Source organism: Mauremys mutica, chromosome 1, assembly GCF_020497125.1.
Source record: "Mauremys mutica isolate MM-2020 ecotype Southern chromosome 1, ASM2049712v1, whole genome shotgun sequence".
NCBI lineage: Eukaryota > Metazoa > Chordata > Testudines > Geoemydidae > Mauremys > Mauremys mutica.
The window spans coordinates 178,204,936-178,232,312 of record NC_059072.1 but is presented as its reverse complement, the minus strand read 5'-3'; the positions used below and the strand labels follow the sequence as shown (position 1 = coordinate 178,232,312).

Below are 27,377 nucleotides of genomic sequence, written 5' to 3'. Positions count from 1 at the left end.
GTGATGAGGAGAGGCCTGGCAAGCCAGGTTAGGATCCTCACAGTTTGGGAGGGAGAGGAAGGGTCTCTCTCTCTCTCTCTCTCTCATGCAGCCCCAGAGCCTGATGCATGTGACCCAGAGGATCCAGTTACCTGGCTGTTTCACGGTGACAGTAGTCAGCCCAGAGAGGTCTTCTGCCCGTTTGTACCACTGGTTGCTGGGATCCAAGAGCCACTCCTCGACGCGGCAGTCATAGGCTCCGCTGTCTTGCACCATCACGTTCTGGAGGATGAGCAGGTACAGGCCTGGGGAAGGGCTCTCCAAATGTAGCCTGCCCTTCAGGTCGCTCAGTGTTGCCAGGTCTCCGTACTGCAGAGTGGCCTGGCGGTTCAGCCGTGCCACTGCCTCTTTCTCTGGGTGGCCAGATTTCCACACGTACCATTCCACCGAGAGCTGCGAAGCGGGGCTGGTCCGGTTCGTGACTGCGCACTCCAGTGTCACCCACTGGTTCTCCAGAACTGTGAGGTTCTTCTGGGTCTGGTTCACCTGCAGATGATTGTCTGGGGAGGGAGAAAACAGAGACCAAAAAAAATAGCACAATGACATCACTGCAACAACCGCTGTCCTTCCTCACCCCAATCCCTTCCCAGCTGTGTGCGCCTCCCCACTCGCATCTAAACTCAGGCTCTCAGCTCCCCCGAGCTTCTTATTTGTTCTGTGAACCATCTAACGCAATTCTGGGTGCGTTTTCAAAGATTTTCAAAGGAGCCAAAGGAAGTTAGTTTGAATCCCTTTGAAATTCAATGGCATTTGGGCACCTGATTTTCTTAGGGCCCCTTTATTTCTCAGGTGAAATAAATACAAAAAGTCACCCAATCCCCCTGGTGTGGGAGGCCAGAGAGGTACTGGAGACAAAGCAATCCTCTAACAGGATCTGGGGATTCAGAACGTGCCAACAAGACTATCTGGAACTGAAGGGGTCACACCTGGTGTCACTAGATTAGGAATTTCTCCTCCATTTGACCTACAACTTAATTGCCATCAATGGTGGCTGCAATCAGCCTTGCACGCACATAGTGTGCGTATCCCAGACTCCTAGCAAGCTGCCAGTGCAAACCCTTAGAAAGGGCAGGGTTTGAGCTTCCCTGGTACAGCAGATGCTCTCTCATGACAGAACAGAGATGGGTGCTAAAGGGTCTCATATAACACTTAGGCTTTGGCTACACTTGCATTTCAAAGCGCTGCCGCGGCAGCGCTTTGAAGCGCTAAGTGTAATCAAAGCGCCAGCGCTGGGAGAAAACTCTCCCAGCGCTGTCCGTACTCCACTTCCCTGTGGGGAATAACGGACAGCGCTGGGAGCGCGGCTCCCAGCGCTGGGGCTTTGACTACACTGGCGCTTTGTAGCGCCGCAATTTGCAGCGCTGCAGAGGGTGTGTTTTCACACCCTGCTGCAGCGCTGCAAATTTGTAAGTGTAGCCAAGCCCTTAGTGGCATAAGGTTTAGGGGTGCAAAGTTGATAGTGGGTTACAACCCTCCTCCTCCCATCACACACAGGTCTCCAGGCATGTAACCCCTCTCAACCACCCTTTGAAATCTGTACATCTCTGGACCAGAGTCTGAGGATCCGTGCAGTGCTGTGAACAGCCGGGTCTGGTGACCAATTGGCCCTTGGGCCATATACTCGAGTCTCTGTGGTGTTTCATGGCCTAGGTCAATAGACAAGGCAACACCTGACCTAGAGGTTGGAGACTGGCTACACTACAGCTGTAGGATAACTGCTCTGTCCTGCCTCGGCCAAGACGGCTGAAACGCTGAAGGACTGATTACCTGTCAAGTATTATGAGCTGAACCCCTCATCTGCATGACATTATCCTTCTGCAGACCTGCCTCCCAGATGAGCTCTTCCCTCCTCCTCCCCTAGCCTGAGGAATTCTTCCTCAGCGGCCGTCACCCCACAGGGAACTCTGTACATGCAGAGGAAGCTGGAGTCCTCTAGCTGTCTGGGCAAGGCAGGTTCCTCCTCCAGGAGGAGGCCCCGATAATATGCCTCTGGAATGAGACATGGATGGGGGAACTTGTCAGCCTTTAAAGAGCCTCCCTCCCCCCCCATATAAACAGTCCTCCTCCCCTGCATAGCTATGGTTGATGACCGCTTTGGCAGAGAGGGGCAGGACCCTGATTAATTCAGTACATCCTTATTACCTCCATTTCCCATCTGTGCCGGTGACATCCTCTGCCATGGAAACCACCAGCAGAGCAGATTTCTCTCTCCCTGGCAGCCAGCTTCCCACCTCATTAAACTCATTACTCATCTCTCATGCAGAGTGCAAGAGAGCTGAGACACGCTCCCGTCGGGATATTGACAGAGAGTAAAATCAAACTGGATATGAAAAAGCCCTGCATGCAGAGCTCTGCCAGGCACACACATGCCTGCCCCCTCTCATTAGGTCACTAGTCGCCACTCCAGCGGCAGGACACGGTCTCAAACAGGAGTTACACTCTTACTTAACATTGACATAGGAAGAGCCATCCTGTGTAGCTAAGCCCAGTCTCAACTTGACCACTTTTCCTTGTCAAGACAAAGCCACCGACAACTAAAGGCGTCTTCAACCCCTTCTCCAGAAAGATCCACTCCACGAGAGCTGCTGATCCCACCTCTCCCCCCCCCACATCGATCCTCTACTTTCAACACAATGTAAAATGCGCCAGCCTGTCCACACCTCCCTCTTCATGGCAGATCCCCTTCCGTTGTGTCCTCACTCAGACCCAATCCAGCTTCTTCTCTCCCTAACCCTTCAGACACGTGCTCCCAATGCCAATGTCCATTTTGCTGGGTAATGACTTGACGGCTAAATCAAAACACAGCAGTGGGGAGATGGGGTTGCATGGAGGTAGGGAACTGTGGAGACACGTCAGGTTAAGACGCGTACCAGGCAAGACTACTGCCCACACCACTTCTGCAAACATCCCCCATCCCAGCATGGTGCCTCTTATCCAGTATCCTGCAAAACTCCATTTCCAGGTGCCAGCTATGTGGAAAGTTGCCAGTTCTCAAAGGACTACATGGAGACGTAAATCCTTATTCCTGTGCAAGGCTCTGCTGTGGGAACAGGCAGGCTGTGTAATACCCTGTACAGAGCTCTTTACCGCCTCCCTTTAACACAACGTTAATGCTTATCCCCGGGGTACATTCCTTATCCCAGCAGTCTGCTTCCATTCCTGAACCCCTTTGGGCTTCCCTTGTGTGTGTGTGTGTGTGTGTGTGGGAGGGTGAGGGGGGCAGAGGGAGAACAGCCCTTGAGGACAGGGTCGCCATTTGAAGGGGAAGCTTCCTGGAGGGGCTGGCCTGTGTCACTTCCTCATGGGAGGGAGAGCTGCAGAGCCCCGCATGGCTTAGGGAGGAGACAGACATCACGAATGCGGATGATACAGATGAGAGTAAAGCAGACTCAGGCTGTGAACATGATACACAGGCGTAAGCCCCGGGTGCTCCTGGGGACCACAGGAAGAGTGACAGCAGCTCTGAGCTTCAGCATGACAGAGTAAGGCTGAGAGGTTTCGCGGACTCTAGCCCAGCATGTATGTAACAGGCTCTCCGGGGCTGCCCAGGCCCAGTGGGGAATGAATGACCTTTATGCAGGAACATTTCTGCCGGTTGCTAACCACACATCACCGGAGCGGGAACAGCGGGACTTACCAGATTCCAGCACTCTGGCTGGGAGGGGAGGCACGTCCCAAGAGCAACAACAAGCAGGGGGATGATGTTTGGCAAAGTGGGAAGAAAAGCCTGGCTTCCAGTTTGGGGGCAAAGGCCCAGGCTGTGAAGTGAGGAAGGTGTGATTGGGTCCAGTTAGGAGACAAAGGTTTAGCGGGGGAGAGGGAGCAAGGGGAGAAGGATTTACCTCAACTGGGCAAAACTTGAGTGCAGACAAGATTTAGTTCAGCTGCAGTTCTTGGGCAAAGTTAACTGCCGGGGAGAGTCCATGTTACCTGGCTGCTTGACGGTGACCTCAGTTCGCCCAGACACTTCCTCCGCCAGCTTGTACCAGGCGTGGTTAGGGCTGAGCAGCCATTCCTCCACATGGCAGTAGTAGCTGCCGCTGTCATGGACCTCTGCCCGCTGGACAGTGAGGCTGAAGAGCCCACCAGAGGAGGACCGCTCGAACTGCAGCCTCCCCCGTAGTCCCTCCTCCTCGGCGTAGGTGCCGTACTCGAAAGCAGAGCTGTGGGTTGTCTTCAGGATGAGCTTGCCATCGGCGTCGGCTGGCTTGTGGACATACCACAGCACAGCAAAGTGAGAGTCCGGGCTGGTCTGCGATTTCACGGAGCAGTTCAGGGGGATGGGCCTGTTCTCCACCAGGGTGATGCTCCGCTTTGATTTGCTGACCTGTAGCTTGGTCACTAGGAGGAAGGAGAGAGGTGGATGAGAAGTGGTAGGTCATTAACACAGAGAGAGGGGGAAAAAAAGAAAAGAAAAAAAAAGACAACCCTCCCCCCACCTGCAGTCTCATCCATGATCTCCTTGCATAAGGCTAAATAGGACCCTTGATCCACAAGAATTTAGAGAGCCCTGTATCAAATCTTCTTCCCAGTTTCCTCCTTCACCTCAATGAACTCCTGAATCCTTCCCCCAGCTCCCTCAGCGAGAGGCTTGGTTTTTCATAGCTGCCTCAGGCCCCCTTAGAAGGATCCTGGATTAAGGCATCCAGTCTAGCAGGAGATTCACAGATATCATCCGTTCTCCAGAGACTTCAGATTCCTCCGTCCCTAGGGCTGCACTCGTTAAATGAACACTTGTTTTTCCAACGCTTCCTGCGCAAACCTCTGCGCTGCTGACCCAGCCCCCCAGAAAGCCACCTCAGATAGAACATGTACCCTGCCATGCCCCGTTCATCTCACTGAACTGAAAGCTTTTTAAAGGCTATTTGGTCTATATCAGATCAATAGGGACATTAAAACATGAGCAAGATGAGAAAAACAGACACTCAGCTGGAATGGAAGAGGAGGGAAGCATAGTCTGGTTTGCAGTCAGAGCCCATGGCAGGGAATCGGGCGTTCTGCACCAAGTTCTGCCACATGCTTATTGTCTGACCGTGGGCAAATCAGAGAGACTGCGACTCTCTCAACTTCCCACCATTACCTCCACCAGTTCAGCTCCCCAAGTGGTAGTGAAGGCGGCTGCACTTGTGTATGCAAGGCACAGCACCCACTGCTATTTTAGCCACTGTGTTTAGACCCACTCTGAACAGGGTGACAATGGGTTTAAAATCCTGCTGCCCTCTCTATGCTGAAACAAGAATCATGGCGTCACAGTCTTTTTATTGTATGTGCATGGGCTATGTCTAATACCATAGGCCTTAACCCCTGACTGGTGTAACACAAACAAAATAGTTCAGTGTATTTACATCTGTATGAAGGTGCTTTTCCTGCAATTTTGGGGCTGTCTGGGATTTGGTTTGCCCTAGATGACGATTTGAAGTGAGGAGCAGGGTCTGAGTAGACACACACCGAGTCCCGGGCAACTCGGACTCAGTCCATCTCCCTTCTTCCCCGGTCTAGGAAAGCGGAACAGTTCCTCCCCAAGAACTGCTGGCACAGAAAATGGATTGGCATAAAGTAAGTACTGGTCAGGGCAGGGAGAGGAAGAGGATGTGGGAACCCAGACCTCCTAGTTAGAAGGGATTTACCCCAAGTTTCAGCATGGAGGGCACTATTGGATCTCATCACACCACACAAGCTAAACAGGGTCAGACCCATAAGTACTCAGATAGGAGACCTCCAGATACTGCAGGGAGTGAGCGTTGGTGCTTCTGGCAGGTGGCATCTTTCCCTCCAAGTCAGCACTGAACTAGTTCCCCAGCATTCAGTTCTCTTTGCTACTGGAAATGCCATCAGATCTATAAATACTGCTCCTGATGCTTGTGAAAAGTGCCACTGGCTCTTTAACGGCCCCGAGAGTTGGGGTTTTAACTAACTCTGGTACCAAGGTCCAAATCAGGTAATTACAATCTCTACCTAAATTTCATCTGCAGTTTTTGTTGCCTAGTGATGATCTGCAAGTCTTCTCCTGAATGGCTGTGTAGCACTGCTGTACATGGTAATACCACTGCTGTGTTTCACTCCTGAAGCGGAAGCATTTTTGTGCTGGGAGAAGGGATTGTGTACACAGTTTGTAAATCTATTATTGAAGTTTACAAAGCATTCTGGGGACAAGAGGCACCACAGAAATACAGGACTGCAAGTCAGCACAGCTTCATTCAGATCAAAGGAGTGCTGCAGATTTACACCAGCTGAGGATCTGTCCCACAAGTTCTAGTTATTAGGATGCAATGGGGTCTCTTCTCACTGGGGCAATGGGTCTCTGTTTTGCATTACCTTTTACTTCACCAAGCTACCACTGAATTCTATAGTCTCAATTGCCCTGTCAGCCGAGCCGAATGTGTGTGGAGGAGCCTGGGGGAGAGAAGGGTACATACGAACAGCATCAAATGGAAGGAAGAGGCTCCCATGACAATGACACTTTTCTGCTCTAAGACAACATCTGAAGATATGCATCCTGGTAGCACAGAAAAGTTCCCCTGGAGCCTGTACTGCCTTTGGCTTTAATCAGTATGCTAATAAAGACTAGATAACTCTGTTATGGAATGGCACACTGGGAGCAGGGGGGAAATAGCCCCCAGCTTTCCTCTCTGGGGACTGACTTAATGGAGAGGTTTGGGCTCATGCTGCTATGTTCCTCCTAGCCCAATCCACCAAGCAGGTTGCACCGAGACCCACTTCACCTCCTTGTCTCATTCTAGGTGGGAAAAGGTTATTTCAAGTTGTAACCAGTCCTCCAGTGCCTGGGATAAAAACCAATAGAAAAGAAAGGCAAATCTCAGCAGCTCTATTTCTCCCCCTTCAACCCCCTTTCCAACAGTTTATTTTTAATTGGTACGGGATTATTTTCTGCAACTGTTGCTAGGGAAACCTCAGTTGCTATAGCAACTGTATATGTTAAGTTGCTTGCTTATATCTATTAAAATGCACTATACGCACATGCTGTGTGTTGTGGGGGCATACTGTATCTATACACACATGCCCTGGGCATATACTGTACCTATATTTAGAAACATGAAAAATAGGAAAGAGATTTTAAAGAATCCCTCCTAATTTTCTTCCCACATTATAGCATTTCAAGGGGTGGGGGAGCTGGAAGGACAAAGAAGGGATACTTTTAAGCCTGGTGCTTCTGGGCAACAGACCCATGTCTCACATGGACACGATTTATTCCACTGATGTGGCAAAAGTGCATTCTCAGACCAAAATACATAGCGATTCTCAGCATACACACGTACACCCTGACGTTACAGAGCACCAGGGCAGCCCAGAGTGGCTGTTCCTGCTTCCCCCAACACCTGGGACTGTTTCCCAGCCATTGCCCTAGTTTTCAAAGCCTCTGGTCTGTTTCTTGCTCCCCTCCCATAATCGAAAAGCTGTACACACTGCAGACTGGAGGGTTTGCTTTGAGATGTGTGTCTGAAGGGCCAGACAAATAGTTCCAGCATCAGGCAGAGAGCGAAGGAGGAGTCTGGTGCTATCCCTGACACAGGATGATAAATCCTCCACCCTACACCTGGATAGAAAACAAAGTATTGTGGGGGATTATTACGCTTACTTTACCAGGTGCATAATTGCTCTGATCACCTCCACTCCTGTCAGCCACCACCAGAGCAGCACATAAGGCAACATTTGCAAGGCCCTTTTTACACCCAGAAGAGCTTAAAATACTTTTTCTAGTGTTTAAATTCTGCAATAGCTGACAGAGATGACAGAGAAGTGGTGGCACAGAGTACTCTGGGGTCCTGGCTCAGTCAGACAGGGGCAGGGAGATTGTTTCAGTACAGATCTGGGCTTTGCTATTTCTTTTGTGGCTTTACGGTTCATCTTTAGATGCGTTTGTGAGACATGGTAATTGTATTGGTCTGAGATAGTGTTCATGTGGTTATGGCAAGAGAGCAGGAGTCTCAGGCACAGTACCCTCCATAGCCAAACCTCAAAGCCCTTAATCAGGCAGAACTCCCCACCCCTCCAATGTGTGATTGGCCTGAACAGAAAGACAGCAAAGGGTTTGACTTTACAATTCTCTCTACACAATTTGGCTCTACAATTCCAGGTTCTACAATGCAGCCTATCCGGGGCTATTCTGAGGGTGTGTGGGGGGTGGGGGGTGGCTGCTGTACTGCACTGCAGAACACCATGGATAGTGGGAGCAGTGATGTGGACACACAGCTACACAACATTCTCTGCTAAGCTGTCAAGAGACCAAAGCTCTCTTAATAGGTCTCAAAACATCTGCTTGGGGAGCCCTGGGAAACAGGTGTGTGTTCTGGTGAAGATATCGTACAGATAAACTGCAAACCATAATCCAGCCTCCACTGTGTCTCTTGGATTCCCTGGAGGGAGGAAGTAAAGAAAAGAGGATGGTAACTTCATGCACTATTACTGGCTGTTAACACAACACTAACACATCATTTACACTGGCAATGAAACCATTTAAAATCAATCATTGTTAAATCTGGTTCTGCTAGCATAGCTTCCTAACCACCAATGACCAAGCACAACACAGAGAGAGAGAGAGTGTGTGTGTGTGTTTAATTGACTTTTTGTAGCTGTGTTCTGTCAAACACAAGCCACTTAGCTCTGGGGTGGAACACAATAGCTATTTAACAGCACAAAGCAGCACTACACACACACACAGGAGTAACTTTATAACTTTATCCAACTGAAGCTGCAAAGGGAATTTAGGGAGGTTGAATGGGTAATTACCTAAGGTGGAATTTCGGCAGGGCACCAGGGTTTAACATCCCTCTTCTTGGGAAGAATATGGTAGAGCAATGCTGACCTTTTGTGAATATCAAAATTCCTCATGGCTCATGCAAGAGACATGCCTCCAACCCCATGGTGCCCTTATATTACTTCCATACTGGGGTATTGCTTCAGCATCAACTCACAAGAAAGAGCATCATCTACTGAGTCACCAGGATCACTTCCTGCCATACCCTGTGCTTTCCTTGAAGGTCTCCCATCTCAGAGCTGCATGACCAGGCCTGACCCTCAGGATCATATACAAGGTGACATGGCTACAGATGTACAGCACGTACACACCACAGAAATGGAAATCACTCTCTTTTCAGCTGAAGCCACTACGTAATGCATATAAACACAAATATACATAGGGAATGTATGTTTCAGGAGGCAATGAGTCTAGTAATTGCAGCAGGGAGACTGGAAAGAGAACTGAATTGGCAACTTTTTTTTTTTCCTACTGACTCACTGTGTTGGTTCAGTCAGTTAATTTCCGTGCCTCAGTTTCCTTATCTTCAAAAATAAGAAGTTACCTACCTTTGTAAAGCACTTTGATAAATATGCTCCATAAAGGTGACCTATCAGCGCTGTTCTTTGTAAGGCTGTTTAAGGCTCTCCTCTTGTAGAGCTCCCAAGAAAAATCAACACCAGAGTCCCACTGAGGGCAGACGGGAGGCTTTGCTCTTCTATTAAAAATTCTAGGAACCAAGCTAATTAACGTGGCTGAGAACGCTCCCGGCAGAGCGTTCTCTTTTAAAGAGGGGGGAGGGGAAAGTCAGCTAAGAAATGCAATGCTGCACTTCCTGAAAATTCACCACAAATGCGCAAGTACTGCCAAGGGCGGCTCAGGGAGTCCCAGGAGAGAGTGCTCATCTGCACAGGGAGGGGAGAGGAGTCAAGGGCTGCCGTGTCCCACTTTGAAGATTGTCACCCTTGAGGAGAGCTTCTGCAGAAACAGCCTCTCTCAGAGAGAACTTAAGAAATATTACTGAGTTTCCCAGCGAGTGCCCTAGTTTTAAAAGCCTCTGATGGAATGTGGCTGTTTTGAGGTGAGAGGGTAGATGGGGAAACAAAAACAAAGAGGGCTTGTGCACAATATGCTACTAAAAGGTAGATCCACCAATGGGAGTGTGATTGCATGAGCTCATAGTTGATGCCCCACAGGGTCAAGATTTAATTCTTGCAAATAGGATGGGTTTAGGAGCTGCCTGTCTCCTCGGAGTGTTAGGCTCGCGGATCGTAAAGGGTGATTTACAGTCTGTGGACTGCTGGAAAGGGTGGGAAGGAAAACGAGGCTGTGACTTGCCTCCCGATAAGATTCCCTGGCTAAGGGACAGGACAACTGAGCCGGTTCCACAAGAAGACTGTCACACAAGATCAGTGTCTCGGTTCCTGCAGCACTGGGGCTCCCAGAACTGCAGCACAGTCCCGAGCAGTTGCTCAGGTGCGGTGTGTCATCCAAGGTGAACACTGCAGAGTGGGCTGAGCCTCTTGCCTGAAGGAAGCCCTGTTCCTCCCCTCACTAGTGGCAGACGGGCACTCCCACTGGAATTCACCTCCTCCCGGTCAGTTCCTCCAGAGAGGAAGGACAGTTCAGCGGGCACTAGCCTGGGACTCGAGAGCCCTGGGCTCAGTTCCCTGCTCAGGCCAAGTCACTCACCTGTCTCTCTACCTCAGTTTCCTGTATGTAAAATGGGAATCACAGGCCATCCCTTCCTTATGAGGCACTCGGGCACTATGGTAGTGGGGGACAGATAAGTACCTTAGACAGTTCCTGACTCAGGACTGGCAACAGGAAGATGGGTGGGTAAGGAGGATGTAAGTCCACTGAATTAGCTGGCAGGGAAGAAGGCAATTAAGAATAGATAAAGGAGACAGTAAAGGAAGGAAATGACAGCAGAAGGGGTTGTCAGGTTAGGGCGCTTACAGGACAAGGGAGGGGCCAGGAAGCAGGAGATGGTTCTCCAAGGGTTTAAACATTAAATACAATCACAATGAAGCAGAGACAGAGACTTCAACACTAGGGCCATCTCCCCGGAGATGCAAGGAATATGGCAGCACAGCTCCTGCTACTGTTATTCTCTTTTAATAGAACACAATTCCTGCTGAAACTGGATTAGCAATGCTGCAAATTGCATTAGCCAACATGGGCGGCTGGCTGGGGCGATGAGAGCATGAGAAGAGGAAATAGCATTAGGCTTTGCCTGCTATTATTACTGCCGTTATTAACTTGTCACTTTGCTGTAGTGTTCCTATAACAATGAATTATTGCCTGCAAACAGGCCGACACGATTGAATTACTGGGGAGAACAGCTCCATGGAAAGGTAAGGCAAGGCAGCCTCTTTCCCGAGGAGCTTTCAGTTGCTGCCCATCCTGCCATCCAACACATACACGATGCCACTGAAGGTAGCAGACTGGCCATTCGGACTTCAAGCAATGCCAGTTTCAGAACCATTCTCCCTACCACACAGGAGTTGGTTTAGTGTGTGCTGCGCTACACACTGATCTCACTAAGATAAACACCTTATAGTTCCATGACCTTAACCACAGGGCAACAATGATTTGTTTTAATTCCAGTTTCGTTCCTCATGCACCTTGTTTGTGCAGAGACAACTCAGGTACTCAGAACCGGATCCTAAGACGTGACAAGCGCCCACAGCTCCTGTTGGTGTAACATCAAAGGCTCTTGCAGAAGCTCAGTATTCCCGGTCCCGGTACGTGATAAGCTGTCACCCAGCTCAGGCAGATAAATGAGGAACAAATAAGTGTCATGGGACAGTGGTAAAAAATGACAAAGAGCTGTTCTGTGTCCACTTCACTGAACATCTTCTGCCTAGAGCCTTCCTCTCATTCCTTCCTGCCTTGCTTGTTACTGATTTCAAGAAACAGCACACGTATCTTTGCCTCTGCCCTGATGCATACACAGTCTTCAAAACAAACAATTAGATATTCAGATACGTCACTGATGTGACCACTTGTCTAGAGAGAGATGGATCTTCTCCCCCACTACCCCCAGATAGAGCCCTCTGTAGTTCAGTAATACGCTCTACTAACTCCACTGTTCTCCACCGTGAGTCTTCTCTCTCCTTGAGAGGCATTGGGACTGGCACCCTCCAGACTATGCTGCAAAGGAGGAATAGTCCCCTCTATCAATGGAATAGCACTGGTCCTCCATTTTCACCTAGTAGCATCCTAGGTTCCTCTATACATTTTATGAGGTCCCTCTCTATAGCCATGGTTGAATTAGAATGGCTGCGATTGGCTGTCTCTCCAGTAGCTCCCTGATTCACTTTACCTCTAATATTTCTTTAACCTTCAAGTTCACAGTGCTTCTCCTCACAACACAACAACGTTCCTGGAAATGCAGCATAAACAATAACTGCGAGACCCAAGGGCAGCACAGCTGTGGCACTCCCATGGCCATGGGAAACACTCCTAGGATAGGATAGACAGGTGGGAATTGTGATCCATCCCGCTTCCCTGAGAGAGAATTAATGACTGACAGACGCATACAACAGTGCCTGCCTCCAGCAGCATGTTACACTCTGCAAACCTCCTGCCTGCTCAATACAGCCAGCATGAGCCTAATACTTACATCCACATGTACCAAGCTCACCTAAATCCACAGCAAAACCCCAGCTATCCAAACATCTGTGTATCGACCTCAGCACTGGCAATTTTCCAGAAGTCAATTAATTAACATTATATTTAGTGCCACAACAGTTTAGGCAATAACAGTTTAAACTCCCATGTTTCTCAATCTTTGCTGCAAAGTGAATATATCCTCTTTCCTCCTCCCCAAAACCCATCACATCCCAGAAGAATCCTGCTGAATCAGTGCTGTCCTGACCGCAGCTAATTTCTTGCATTAAGTGTGAATGTCACTTTTAGCTGTACAGACCTTTGAAAGCAATCACAAACTGGGGGAAGGGTTCATTATTTGTATTCCAGGATTCACCCTCTAGTTCCCCTCTGTTTCACTCCAGCCACACATCCCTTGGAATCCCAGTGTCTTGGACCATCCTTCCAGTCAGAGAAAGTTTGCTGAAGCTCCTTCCGGAGCCCATGAGTATCACCCTTGAGTCAGCCAGAAGGATGCACTCAAGGGCTACAGAAGGCCCTCTTCTTCACTTGCCAAGGCTGAAAATGCTGCCTTTGCCTTTGTGACTGACAGCAGATTTCAGCCAAAGGCTCATCAAGCCTCCATTAATGGCTGACCTGCTATCTTCCCCTACCAGTTCGGGATTCTGCATCACTGCAGCCCTGCCATAGGAGAATGAGCAGATATTTAAGAGATTCCCATTGCTACATGGTAGAGACTTGCAGTAACAGCTATAGTAAGGCTGCATATGATGTGGATTTCTGTCCCACTAGGAAATAGACTAAGACCCCAACTCGTTTCATACAGGTCACTGAACAGATATCAAATGGTAAAAAACTTTCAGCCACTGCCTGGGGCCAGGTAAGAGTGAGTGACCAAGAAAGTTCCCCTCACCTCTTTGAAATCAGGAAGCCCTGTGTAACGAGGCACAAAGGCGGAGGCCATGTGTCCGGCTGATGAGCAGAAAAAACTGGGAACTAGGAGGTCCCAAGTTCCAATGCCTCTGGCTGAGAAGTTATCTGATCTCTGTGTTCCCAGGCCAGTTTTGAAAAGCAAGGGCTTCACTAGATAAATGCTGAGCTTTCCTGGAGGAAACTAGTTACAAAAATGTTAAAAGTTGAGGACAATTATAGTTTGAAAACTGCACATAAATTAACCCTCAGCCACTAAAAACAGAAGCCTTCATGTCATGTCAAAAATTGAAATAAACATAATATAAATGGAAGAGGATTCCCAGCACTAGCTGTATCTGCCATCAGAACACAATATACGGCTCACTGATCACTTGTAAATTAAAATATGCAGATAGAAAAGCTGGAACAGAGAATCTGTAGCAAGCAGCAGACACAGCAGGTAAAACTCAGATATTGAGCAATTTAACCAATGCCCCATCAAAAAGGTTTCAAATGAATAGCACTGGCACAAAGTGAAAAACACTTAATTAAACTCTGCACAAAGAGCAAGTTACACACCCACACACTTGCCTATTTAATTTTGGAGACAGGTCATTAATGGTCAGGGGCTCTGCTTGCATTGCACACACACAAACCAGGTAACTGGCTACCTGATTTGTGTACATTGTTATTTGATTTGAACACACCAATATATATGCGATTCAGAAACTTCTTTTGAAAATGTGGCTTTACATGGCTTATAGACGGACTGACAAATAGAAGCTGGAATTTTGGTAGCGGTTAGAGAATTCTCCTCCCCATAATTAAGAAAGCAATTTACCATTATAGGAATAGCTTAGGAGTGGAGAGATCTAGGGCTATATCTGTGCCACACAGATGTTTCAGCAGCACAGCTGCAGCTACGTCACTGTAACGTAGGTACTTCCTACATCCATAGAAAGGTTTTTCCCCCATTGATGTAGGTAATCCACCTCCTCAAGAGGCAGTAGCTAGGTTGATGCTTCTACACTGAGGGTTAGGTCAACCTAATTATGGCGATCAGGGTGCAAAATTTTTCACACCCCTGAGCAACATAGCTAGGTGGATCTAATTTTGGAGTGTAAACCAGGCCTAGGAGGTTCCACCTAATAAGTCTGCAGGATTTCTAGTTCTGCCATCCTAATAAGTTTCCTTGATTTTGCTGTCTTGGTAAATCATTTAGTCAGGCATCTAGAACAGGGGTGGCCAACCTGAGCCTGCGAAGGAGCCAAAATTTACCACTGTACATTGCCAAGAGCCACAGTAATACGTCAGCAGCCCCCCATCAGCTCCCCTCCCAGCGCCTCCTATCCACCGGCAGCCTCACCAATCAGTGCCTCCCCCTCAATCCCCGCACCTCTCAGTCAACTGTTTCGTGGCATGCAGGAGTCTCTGGGGGAGGGGGGGAGGAGCGAGGGCATGGCAGGCTCAGGGGAGGGGACAGGAGAGGGTGGAGTGGGGGCAGGGCCCGTGGCAGAGCCAGGGGTTGAGCAGTGAGCACCCCCTGGCACATTGGAAAGTTGGTGCCTGTAGCTCCAGCCCCAGAGTTGGTGCCTATACAAGGAGCCACATATTAACTTCTGAAGAGCTGCATGCAGCTCTGGAGCCACAGGTTGGCCACCCTGATCTAGAACATGTAACAAAACACTACAAATATGTAACTTCCCACAATACATTTATCAGGAAAGTGTCATCCTAAAAGGGGACACATGGGACCACAGGAACAAACCAAAGGTCCATTGAATTAGGTATCCTGCTTTCCTGCTATATTATTTTTTAAATGAGTGCCTGAAATTATGCTTCTAGATTCATTTTTATGCACTTAAACATGGATTTGGGAGCCTAAATAGGTACCTATTGTGACAGATTGACAATATCCTGGACAAACCTTATGGAATTAAGATAAGCTTTAACAAATAAGAGTTAATGCCTTTGGGTCCACTGAATAAAAAATGCAATTGTGTATGCATTATTGTGGAATTGTATGTAACTTCTCTAGAAGACTGACTAATGCAATCTCTGGAAAGTATTAGGAATTCCAAATAACTGTTTGGGACAATACACGTGTGAATTGGGAAATGTTAATTTTCCTTCCAAACCCAGCCTTTTGAAGCTATGACGTGGGAAGAGACACCCATTGTCTACTAATTACCTGCTCCTGCAAACTCCAGATCAAAGACACCCAAACTGTATAAAAAGGGACTAAACTGTTCATGGGGGTGCTAATTCTGAGCAGAGGATATGAACTTGTGACCACAAAAGAGAAGGAAAAGTGGGGGAAGACCCACCTGCCAGAGCCCAGTTGGAGACAGTTAGGGGGAATCTCTGGTAAACTGATTAGCATATATGCAGGTTCTTTTAGTTTTTTTAATATGCTTTCTCTGTAATGCTTATACCTTAAGAATAAATAGGCTTGCATAGGAAGTGTTGCATAGTAACTTATAACTGTGACAAATGCACTGTTAACAGTCTCTGAGGAGAAAGGCAGAGCAGGCCTGCTTAGCTAGTCTGACTTTGCTGGCGAATTCACACCATATAATCAGGGAGCTTTGCAACCTGAAAATACTCTGGTCAGGAGGGAGAGAGATGCATGTCTCCACCCAACAGAGGTGAGGGTCCAGGGAGACAGAAGTCAGAGAGTGGGTGCCCTTGCTGGACTATAGAGGGGGAATATTGGTGCAGCTGTCCTGAACTGTGACACCTTTAAAAAAAAAAAAATTGGATCAGGTGCCACAACCAAATGGAGCAAAAATCCAGCTAGTCTAGTATCTAGCCTCTGACTGATGCCAGATGCTTCAGTAGAAAGTGAAAAAAAAACCAGCCCTTTACACTTGATTATGAACCAATGCCCTGGAATAGCTTTAAAAGGAAAACTGCACTAATTTGGTTTACTCAGCACAGAGGTATTGAAGTTCACACGGTAAAAAGAACTCGCTACTGGGAAAAACAGTGAATGAATTACTTTATTTACACAATTTTCCTTACAATTGGTATTTCTGCATCTAGCATGGCAGGTAGCTGTCTGAGTGGCGAGTAAAGCCACCTGCAACACTGCCAACTACATAAGCCCAGTAGAAAACACTGGGACCCAATGTGTTAAATCAATATTCAAGCAGACTGGAAACTGGTGTCACACTGCCAGGATGTTCAGCACCGACCTGAAGGAAAGGGTGGAAAGTACATTGACCATCTGTGCTGAAGAATAAAAGAGGGTAACAGAGGGGAACATTCAATGTGGCACAGTGATTAAAAAAGCAACTACAAATCTGCATTGCATATACAGGGGGAGCATATTAAGACAAGGGAAAGAGTTCTTTCCTTTTACACAGCATTGTTAGGTAACAGCTGGTGTTATCCTATTCAGCTTGTGAGTGAAAACCTTATAGCCTCATGTTTAAAACAAATGCCTGGGACTTAGGACTCACACATTCTATTCCCTGTTCTGCCACTGCTTTAACGCATGGCATCTGGACAAACCACCACCTCTGTGGCTCAGTGTCCCCATCTGTAAAATGGAGGTGAACTTTACCTCACAGCAGGTGGGGAGCTCTAAGGATTAATGTCTGTCAAAAGCTTTGAAGATGGACAGTGCCAAGTATTTTGCGCACAATAATTTTAGAAGTGATATGGGTGCTGACAGGGGAGAAATGAGGATGATAAAGCATAGGGAGGGAAGAAACACAAGAAGAGATTAGAGGAGTTAAGTATACACAGTCGGTAATGAAGGAGGCTACCGGGGGATACGATTCTGGTTCCGTATGTACATGCTGTAGGCAGGAGGGAGAAAAACTGCCCATTAGATAACAATGAGATGAAAAGACAATGATTTTAAATTAAGAAAGGAAAAAAATCAGTTTAAATAGCAGCCAAAAAAAAAAAAAAAGTCAATTTGAGAAAGGAAGCAAATTCTGGATTAAGTGGTAGAACTAGGGCTGTCGATTAATCGCAGTTAACTCAAAAAAATTAATCGTGATTAATCGAACTATTAAACAATAGAATACCAACAGAAATTTATTAAATATTTTTGGATGTTTTTCTACATTTTCAAATATATTTGTATTCTGTGTTGTAATAGAAATCAAGAGTACAGTGCTCAATTAGTATTTTTTATTACAAATATTTGCACTGTAAAAATGATCAAAGAAATTGTATTTTTCAATTCTCCTCATACAAGTACCATAGTCCAATCTCTTTATCGTGAAAGTGAAGTTTACAAATATAGATTTTTTTGTTACATAACTGCACTCAAAAACAAAACAAACAATGTAAAACTTTAGAGACTACAGGTCCACTCAGTCCTACTTTTCGTTCAGCCAATTGCTAAGAGAAATGTTTGTTTACATTTACGGGAGATAATGCTGCCTGCTTCTTATTTACAATATTACCTGAAAGTGAAAACAGGTGTTCGCATGGCACTGTTGTAACTGGCATTGCAAGGTATTTATGCTCGTTAAAAAAATAATGTGTTAATTAAATTTGTGACTGAACTCCTTGGGGGAGAATTGTATGTCTCCTATTCTGTTTTACCACATTCTGCCATATATTTCATGTTATAAAGCAGTCTCGGATGATGACCCAGCACATGTTGTTTTAAGAACATTTCCAGCAGATTTGACAAAGCGCAAAGCTGGTACCAACGTGAGATTTCTAAAAATAGCTGCAGCGCCCAACCCAAGCTTTAAGAATTTGAAGTGCCTTCCAAAATCTGAGAGGGAGAAGGTGTGAAACATGCTTTCAAAAGTCTTAAAAGAGTAACACTCAGATGCGGAAATTACTGAACCCAAACCACCAAAAAAGAAAATCAACCTTCTGTTGTTGGCATCTGACTCAGATGATGAAAATGAACATGCGTCGGTCCGCTCTTCTTTGGATTGTTATTGAGCAGAACCCGTCATCAGCATGGACACATGTCTTCTGGAATGATGGTTGAAGCATGAAGGGTCATATGAAACTTTAGTGCATCTGGCACGTAAATATCTTGTGACGGCAGCTACAACAGTGCCATGTGAACACCTGTTCTCAGTTTGAGGTGACATTGTAAGCACGAAGCAGGCAGCATCATCTCCTGCAAATTGTAACCAAACTTGTTTGTCTGAGCGATTGGCTGAAGTAGGACTGAGTAGACTTGTAGACTCCAAAATTTTACATTGTTTTATTTTTGAATGCAGTTTTTTTTTGTACATCATTCTATATTTGTACATTCAACTTTAATGATAAAAAGATTGCATTACAGTACCTGTATGAGGTGAATTGAAATACTATTTCCTTTGTTTTTTACAGTGCAAATATTTGTAATAAAAAATAAATATGAAGTGAGCACTGTACACTGGCTATTCTGTGTTGTAATTGAAATCAATATATTCAAAAATGTAGAAAACATCCCAAATATCATTAACTAAATGATATTCTATTATTGTTTAATCGTGCCATTAAACACAATTAATTTTTTTAATCGCTTGACAGCCCTAGGTAGAACCCAAGCCCCAGAAATCCTTAAGTCTTAGCCAGACAAGCACCAGATGAGCTAGAGTTCCTGCAATAAGCCAAGTAGGACATGGACTAAAGTGACCCAGTATAGAGACCTGCTAGCCCCAAGAACTCTGATTCATTCACAAAATATCCCAGATGCTTCCCAGACATTAAAGGACAAAATTTTGGCTCTCAGACTTCTAATGTGTTTTCCATACTCCCACTAAAATAAATGGAAGCTCCCCACACTATTATTCTTATCAATAACTTTATTATACCTGGCTCTTACAATGCTTTTTCATGATCAGATCTCGAAGTATTCTGCAAAGGAGATAAGTCATTATCCCCATTTTACAGATGGGGAAATTGATTGAGACAGAGAAGTCTATTTTGTCTACATCATCCAGCAGGCCAGAGGAAGGAATAAAACAAGGTATCCAGAGTCCCAGGCCAGTGCCCCAAACCAGGGGTTCTCAAACTGGGGGTCAGGACCCCTCAGGGGGTCACGAGGTTATTACATGGGAGGGGGGGTCGTGAGCTGTCAGCCTCCACCCCAAACCCCGCTTTGCCTCCAGCATTTATAATGGTGTTAAATATATAAAAAAGTGTTTTTAATGTATAAGGGGGTCGCATTCAGAGGCTTGCTGTGTGAAAGGGGTCACCAGTACAAAAGTCTGAGAACCCCTGCCCTAGACACTTGAACACACTGGCTCTGCACGGATATCTGGAGGCAGAATTTGGACCTGTATCTATAAACACAAAGTGAAGTCTGTGGATTACAGCGTATCCTACCAGCAGCATCTGCAGAAGTGAGAGGGCAAAGAGGAAAAAGGGCTCAACAGGTAAGTGGGAAAGAGAATGCCAGTAGAGGGGAAACGGGCAGGGGTGCAGAAAACAGGATTTGATGCATCATTGTGGGGATAGAGCGTCGGGTGTCCTAGGCCGGGGAGAAGAAAAGTATCTGTGGAGGGAGAAGGGAGCCAGAGCAGGGAAGGTGCATGGGTGAGCTGCATGGGAGGTACAACTCCCATCAGTAAATCTGCAGGCTTGGAGGGTGTCTCTGCTGCAGAAGAAGAGGGGTATGGAAAAAAAGGGAAACTCTTGTACTGTTGACAGAGAATGCAAGGCCACTGGTTTTGTTCTCTTACGAATGGGCTGTGATAGAGCACAGTTATGGGCTGCACAGAGGCTCAGTCACTTTATTTTGGTTGTTAAATGTGAAGGTGACAGAGAAGTAGCAGCTCAGTGGCAGGACAGGAGGTTTTATTACTCCAGTGATGAAGGGAAAGGAGCAAGGCCCTGAGCATCCAGGAGAGAGAAGGCCATTCTACATCGCAGTTACAGTCACTATTAATCAGCCCCTTCCCGCTGTGTGGCGTCCTGGCATTCAGAAGCAGGGGTCTTCTCAAGCATCCTTTAACCCCTTCACCGCTGACGCATGTGCACTGCTGCATATAGCTTTTCAGAATAAATGAGTTAAAAATAACAGAGTAAAATTGGTTTAAGATCAAAGCAGCAGAATTAAGATTGTATCCAGTCATGATCTCAGTTATGGTAAGAGGGCTTTCGATCAGTGGTTCTCAAACTGTGGGTCAGGACTCCAAAGTGGGTCACGACCTGATGTTAATGGAAGGCAACGTGCGGGGGGGGGGGGGGGGGGCCGGGGGCCATGGGATCATGTGCCTGCCGCCCCCCCGATTTCTACCTTCCATTTAGCACAGAGGTTTTCAATCTGTGGGGAGCACCCCCCTAGGGGAGCACACCCCACAGTTTGAAAACTGTCACCTCCTGCCAGGAGCGGGTGGATCAGAAGCTGGTGGGAGCTGCCTGGCCCGCTTGGGCCCCTGGCTCTCTGCACTGTAGGAGCCGGGTGCCCAGCGCCCTCCCTGCCCTGCTGGCTGGCTGCCCAGCAGTCCTCCCTGCCCTGCTCCCCAAGCCAGGCCGCCTCTGCACAGCCATGCACTCCCCAGGCAGAGCGGGCAGCACAGCTTAGAGCTGCACCCCTGATGCACTCTTGCCTCTCCCCAAAAGGATTCTGGCGCTGGCGGGTGAGGGGCCCTCTGGAGCTGGCCCCTGCTTGCAGAGCCCGGCGGCTGTGAGTGGCTCCCCGAGGCGCTGGCTCGCCACTGCCCTGGTGCTCCTTGCTCTATGGCTGCTCCTTATGACAGAAACGCAGTTCAAATTAAGGACTTTCAATTCTTCAGCTAAAATTAATCCTTTAAGCAAAAAAATATGCGCGAGTGACTTATTCTGTGGAAAGTTACAGCATTTAAACTGGAAACTATTTCACATTTGAAAATAATTGGCTATTTAAACAGAAATCATTATTGCGATGTTTTAAATAAAAGCTTTAGATGCTTACAGTCGTTAATAAGTATTGATAAAATATAAGCGCCTTGTTTTTTCAGCTCAAAGGACCCATGATGAGCTATTAACGTGAAGTTCTACAGTGAGAATTAAGCTTGTCCTCAAGCGAATTACTATTTCTTGTTTAATTGCTGGGTATAAGGTCACACAAGCTGACTCATCCTCAGAAGTGATGCATGGAGCAGTTACATGACTCACTCCCCCCCCCACCTTTAAATTGTGCCTCCCCCCACTGAAAACATTGCCTCTGCGAGACACTCTATAGGAAGGCAAACTATTAGTACAGTAGCAGTGGTGGAGTACTCAGTACCAGCCTCAGGATTCCTTGCCAAGACAAAGCATGGCTCATCACTGTGAAGCATGCTCTCAAAGTAACATTAATGGACTAGCTTCCCTTTTCTTTAGTTCAGCTCAGCAGCCTCCCCTACCCATTGATGGGTTCATCCTGACAGCTCCTAATAAACTAAACTTTATAGGGCAGTCTCCTGAGAGCCCCTGGCCGCTAATTAATGCGCTAATGAAGAGCCTGGCTTTCTTGTTTGCTCGACAGCTCCCAGGTCAATCAATCTGCCAGGGCCAGGCTTGCGAAAAGGACTCCTGGAGACTGCTGCGGTATCATCTCCCTCCACCCCCCTTCCCCTCCCACATTCATTGCTGTCAAAACCCAAGCAAAAGGGGGAATTTATAGAGGAGGAGCTGCAATCACCCCATGTGCCTGCTTCAGGATTAGTCATGAAAAAACAGACAGGCACAGACAGGAGTACAGGAGGGGGAATCAGAAGTGCAAGAGGGGACGGTAAATATCAATCCACAGAAGCAGATGCTGCTGCACTTTTATTAGAGGCTAATGGCTCACACGTATTACAGTCTCCATGTCCAATCCAGTGGTGAAAGGGGGCATGTGGCTGTCAGAAGGCAAAGGACACCGTTAATTGTTTTCAATTTCAATGACCCCTGTACACAGGACATAAAGAGCAATTGTGCTTCCTAGTCCATTTTGTTATGCAAGGTCACTGTGGTAAGAGGAAGAGGATGGATTGATAGCAAAGAGTTTTCTACCACCGGCATCTAGATACCAGTAGAGTCAACTGAAAGCCACAGGGATCAGGCGGTCCGAGTGTAGTGGTATGAGGGGAGGGTGCAGGAGGGCATAGGTCACTTGAGCTCATGTTTGCTGGGACCAGATAAGACGAGGATGTGTAGATAAGAGGAAGGGGAAGTCATTGGCCATCTCTGCAAACCAACCCCCTTCTTAAACAAGTTCCTGGTTAACCCTGTGGCCTTTGCCAGCCTTCCTACAATTCAGAGTTGCTAGCCTGGATGTCCCCACAGGATGCATTAATGCACTCACGTGCCCCGGGGCAGACCAAAATTCCCAGTGGCCCCCATTTCTTCCCTTTGGATGAAGGGGCTCTTACCCTGGCTGCTGTGCAGGCTCAGAACTTCCCTTCCTAGGAGGAGAGCAGAGGGCCTTTCCCCCTGTGTGTGCACATGCGCTTGAGCGACTAGGGACAGGAGTGCTAGTAGGATTGCTACGACCCACAGCCCTGATTTGTATGGATCTGTAGCACAAAACACTTCCTGATACTCAAGTACTCAGTATTCTCAAAACCAAAGGACCTCATCCTTCAGCCGCAGAGGAGAAAGGTAAGTGTGTTAATGCATACGAGGACTGTGGCAATTTAATGCCACCACAAGACTTCGGATAACCTTCTTACCATGAGTCATATTCAAATGTCCTAGACTGTACAGACCGCAACACAGCCACTCATTGCATACTGCACTGACAGAGACCACCCGCTGTCCTTGTCTGATCCCATAGACATGTCACATCTGCATGCTGCTCGGAAATGTCGCACTCTGAATCAACAGTTCCCTTTGCCAAAAACTTGGCAGAAAGAGGCACAGTTTGAAAAAGCAATGGGAATGGAGAGGAATCTCCTTGCATCTACTAGCCCTGCCCTCAAGTTCCACCTTGCCCGTCCCAAATCTCCTCTCTCATTCAGAAGTCTATTCACCTCTCTCTCCTGCTCCTGAAAGCAGGAGGCTGGGTCTTGACAAATTTCACCTTCAAAGCCGCATGAAGAAGAGGGATCGGAATGGGGTAGGGCTCCACTCATCTCGTCTCCTCAGCAAGTCTAGCTGGGCCAATACCTCAGCTTGCACTGAGTGCCATGGAACTGCAGGAGGGTCATTGGGGTTCACAAGGAACCTTAAGATTCCTCTCTCCCACTCAAGCCAGAGAGATTCAAGTGCGACAAAGAACTACGGTGCCTGGGCTCTGTAGGGCTGACTCTGCCCTGAATGATCACTTGCTGGCCAGCCTGGCAGTGCTGTCAGAGGGGATCAGTCATCACCTCCTTCCAGCTGGAAAGGGGCGGAGGCACTGGAAGTGAGTGCATAAAGGAGAAGATGGAGTGGAGCAGGGAGAGAACACCTTATGGGACCTGCCTTTGGGACAGAGAGAGCACACGTTTCAATAGCAGGAGAGAGCCAGTGACAAGAGGGAAGTCCCACAGGAAGGGCACAGGTGAAGAGAAATCCCCATGTGCACAGTCAGGGCTTGTTTCAAGTTCAGACAGAGCTTTGAAGTTGGCAGGAGCACTGCATGCTGTCTTCGGGGAAGGAGCTGGCCTGAGTTGTCTTGTTTTATTGTTCTTTCCCAACCATTGTACAGTGGGCTCATGCCACCGGAAAACAAAGGGAGCCTTGAGAACTGTGAGGAAATGAGGGGAGCGTTTGCCATCATTGGCAACACAGCAATTGCCATAGTGGATTCACCCAGTGGGTCTGTCCTGTCTCTGACAGGAGCCAGAACCAGACTGATTTGAACTCTGGTCTGCAGTGACAGGCCAGTGCTGAGACTGCATTACATTACAGGACCTCCTCTTCTCGGAGAGGGATATCTAGTGTCTTAACCTGCTCACTTGACTTGCCTATATGCCAGTTGGGAGAGAGTGCATGCATGGGAGTGCAACCCTCCTGTTGTTTTAGATCTCAGAACAAGATTTCCTGTGCTGTGTCATTGCACTGATCCAGCCCAGCCCAGTGAAAGTAGCACAATATCCTGAGTCTCTCACAACAGGCCTGTAGAAGCAGGCAGGCCATACAGATGAGTTAATGAAACTTTCCACTCTACCTGGCAATGCACCCTAGAGCAGCGTTTCTCAAACTGGGGTCTGCAAGGGCACTCCAGGGGCTCCGTGGGCCCCACTGATCAACTCCTCTCCTTCCCTCTTTCAACTCCTCCCCCTCCCACCCAGCGCGCCATGCACACCCTTCCCTGGTATGCAGGAGGTCCTGGAAGGGAGGAGAGGTGGCGTGCTCGGGGACAGGGCGGAGAGGTGGGGAAGAGGAGAGGCAGGTGGAGTGGAGTGGGAAGAGGTGGGGTGAGGGGCTTTGGGGGAAGGAGTGGAATGGGGGCAGGGTCTGAGCGGGGGAGCTTGGGGGTCCACACAAAAATGTAAATAAAAATGGGGGTCTTCAGGTTGCTAAAAAGTTTGAGAACTGCTGCTCTATAGTGCAGGTGTGCCAGTCAAGCTGGAGAGCCCTCAGCCTAAGCAGAATTACTAACATGGGGCGGTACCAGCCCTTTAATACTGTTGCTGCCACTGACAACCCCTCATCCACAAACAGAAGACTAGCATCACACTCTTCTATTAGTGATAACAACCTCCTCCACATACTCTCACACACAGAGCCAGCAGGCCGTCTCCCATACGGCCCACCTCTCTCACAGCCAACACATCTGTACTACTGCCCCTCTCTTGAGGGCAGCCATACCAAACCGATACCTGGCCTCCTTGTCGCTGTGGGTCTTCATGCAAAGGGCGGTGCCCATGCTGCCATGGATAGCTAACTCTGGGCCCAACTTCACAACCTCTCCATATGCAGGCCTCTCCTCCAGACCTCTGTTAATGCTGCCAATTATCTGCACTCACTCACCTGAACTCGCCCTCACGAGCTGCCTGCATTGTTTCTGAAGCATTGCTAGTTCCTTCCAAAGAGTGAGATGTAGGTTAGTGTTTAAAGGCATTGGGCTCATCTCAGTAGATAGCTCAACGTGTTACCTCTTGGCCACTTCAGACAGCTGCCTACCAATTATGTGACATACATTTTGTTGAAACATTCTGTAATGAAGCTGAGATACGCTCAGATAACCGTGCTGCCATTTGTACAACCGTCCACGAAAATCAATGATTCCTGCAACATAAAGTCAAGGAAGCACCAAAAAAGCTGGAATAAGAACTGGACTATCAAGCTAACGTAAGAGAAAACGGTGCCTTCTGACCATAGTAGAGTACCACATGGATGCATGCACTCTGCTTCCATTATTTAAATACATCGGCTGCTGCAAGCCACACTGAAGAGGTCTTGCATCTGGGAAGTGGTAACTGCACAAAGCGATAACCTCTCTCATTTTCTTAGCTCTCATGAGGAAGCTGGGCTGGGCCTGGACACTAGCTGGCTTGGCACCATCCCAGGAACATTCAGAGCACTGCAGATTTAGTAGCTGGCATTCTTACCTCTGCCAGCAATAAACCAGTTCCCCAGTGTGCTGTTGGCAGGATCATCTTTAGGATAAGACATACATCCCCATCTCCCCAATGAAACAAAAAGTGAGATCCTGACCTCCTTTGGTCATTAAAGATACCACAGTCCCTTTATACGCTAACTTTCCTACTCCTGCTAATCACCCACATTAGACAGAACTCCAAGGCTGTCTTCCTGCATTTTCAGTTGGATACAGCATTCTTCACTTCATGGCTAAGGTAATAGGTATTAAAAAGGTAATAATTGGAGATATACCAATCCCCTAGAACTGGAAGGGACCTTGAAAGGTCATCAAGTCCAGCCCCTGCCTTCCCTAGCAGGACTAATTTTTGCCCCAGATCGGCCCCCTCAAGGATTGAACTCACAACCCTGGGTTTAGCAGGCCAATGCTCAAACCACTGAGCTATCCCTCCCGCCCCAACATTTCTGGAGTGATTCCATGCATCGATAAACAGCATCCGTTATACCTTTATATCCTTTATCTACCGACTCACATATTAACTGTTTAGAAAGTGTTTTGAAACTGCGCTGAACGGTAAAATTAAGGCCAGTTGTCAGTGGTTTAGCGTTGCTGACACTTGGCTTCTAAGAACTGAGCTGAGATCACTTTTAGTCACTAGTGGACTAGCTGGTTTGGATCTGAACTGATGACATGGAGATTAATTTCAATGTCACATTATTAAACTTCTGAGCCATCCTGGTTTTGCACTTCAAGTTTGTTTCCACTAGGCCAGTGGTCCTCAACCAGGGTGCAGTGGTCTTCCAGTGGGTATATCAACTCATCAAGGTATTTGCCTAGTTTTACAACAGGCTACATAAAAGGCACTAGCGAAGTCAGTACAAACTAAAATGTCATACAGACAAAATGAGAAAGTGAGCAATTTTTCAGTAATAGTTGCTGTGGCACTTTTGTATTTTTGTGTCTGATTTTGTAAACAAGTCATTTTTAAGTGAGGTGAAACTTAGGGGTAGGCAAGACAAATCAGCCTCCTGAAAGGGGTACAGTAGTCTAGAAAGGTTGAGACGCATTGCACTAGGCCAAGCAGCTCTGCTGTAAAAAAGCTGTTCCTCCATACGTGACCTGATGGTAGCGAGCCATCCACAGCCATATCTCAAAGTGGAGAAACTGCCTGACATTGCCACGTGCTTATGAATGGTTAACACTGCAGCCACACACAAGTTATCTGAGTCTGCCAAGACCTGAGCAACAGCCAGATCCAAACAGCACATTGCCTAGCATTTAGCTGTATTGCCTCAGGTATACTCTGCTGATCTCTTGCCTTTCTATAGCACCTCACCTCAACACACTTGAGGGACTTATTTATATATTGATCACAACTCCCATTACTGCAGACAGTCATTTTTGGGGAGGAATGCAGCCGCCATTTAGTTTAGGACACGAAATGATAAATAGGATTTATTTATTTTTAAATTTAAGGTCAGTTGGACAAATACAGAGCTGGAATGTTGTGATCTCAGAAAACTAAAGTTCAAGATTAATGCACAAGCTGAAGGATCTTGGAAATACATACTAGCCAGATTTGCACACGACTCATAGATAAGACTTCAGTAAAAAGTGGCATTATATTAAAAAAGAGGATTTGAATTTAGGTAAACAGAATTATTT

The 27,377-nt window shown here is 47.3% G+C and overlaps 1 protein-coding gene across 3 annotated transcripts in view; it reads right to left on the bottom strand.

Moving 5' to 3' along the window:
• IGSF3 (immunoglobulin superfamily member 3) overlaps nt 1–27,377 on the bottom strand; it is a 149,507-nt gene that overhangs the window by 14,317 nt on the left and 107,813 nt on the right. For all 3 annotated transcript variants that reach the window (XM_045002017.1, XM_045002018.1, XM_045002019.1), the window contains 2 exons: nt 3,970–4,380; nt 132–539 (listed from right to left, as the gene is read on the bottom strand). In XM_045002017.1, the coding sequence (XP_044857952.1) occupies nt 132–539; nt 3,970–4,380 (819 nt within the window). The remainder of the gene's footprint in view (nt 1–131; nt 540–3,969; nt 4,381–27,377) is intronic.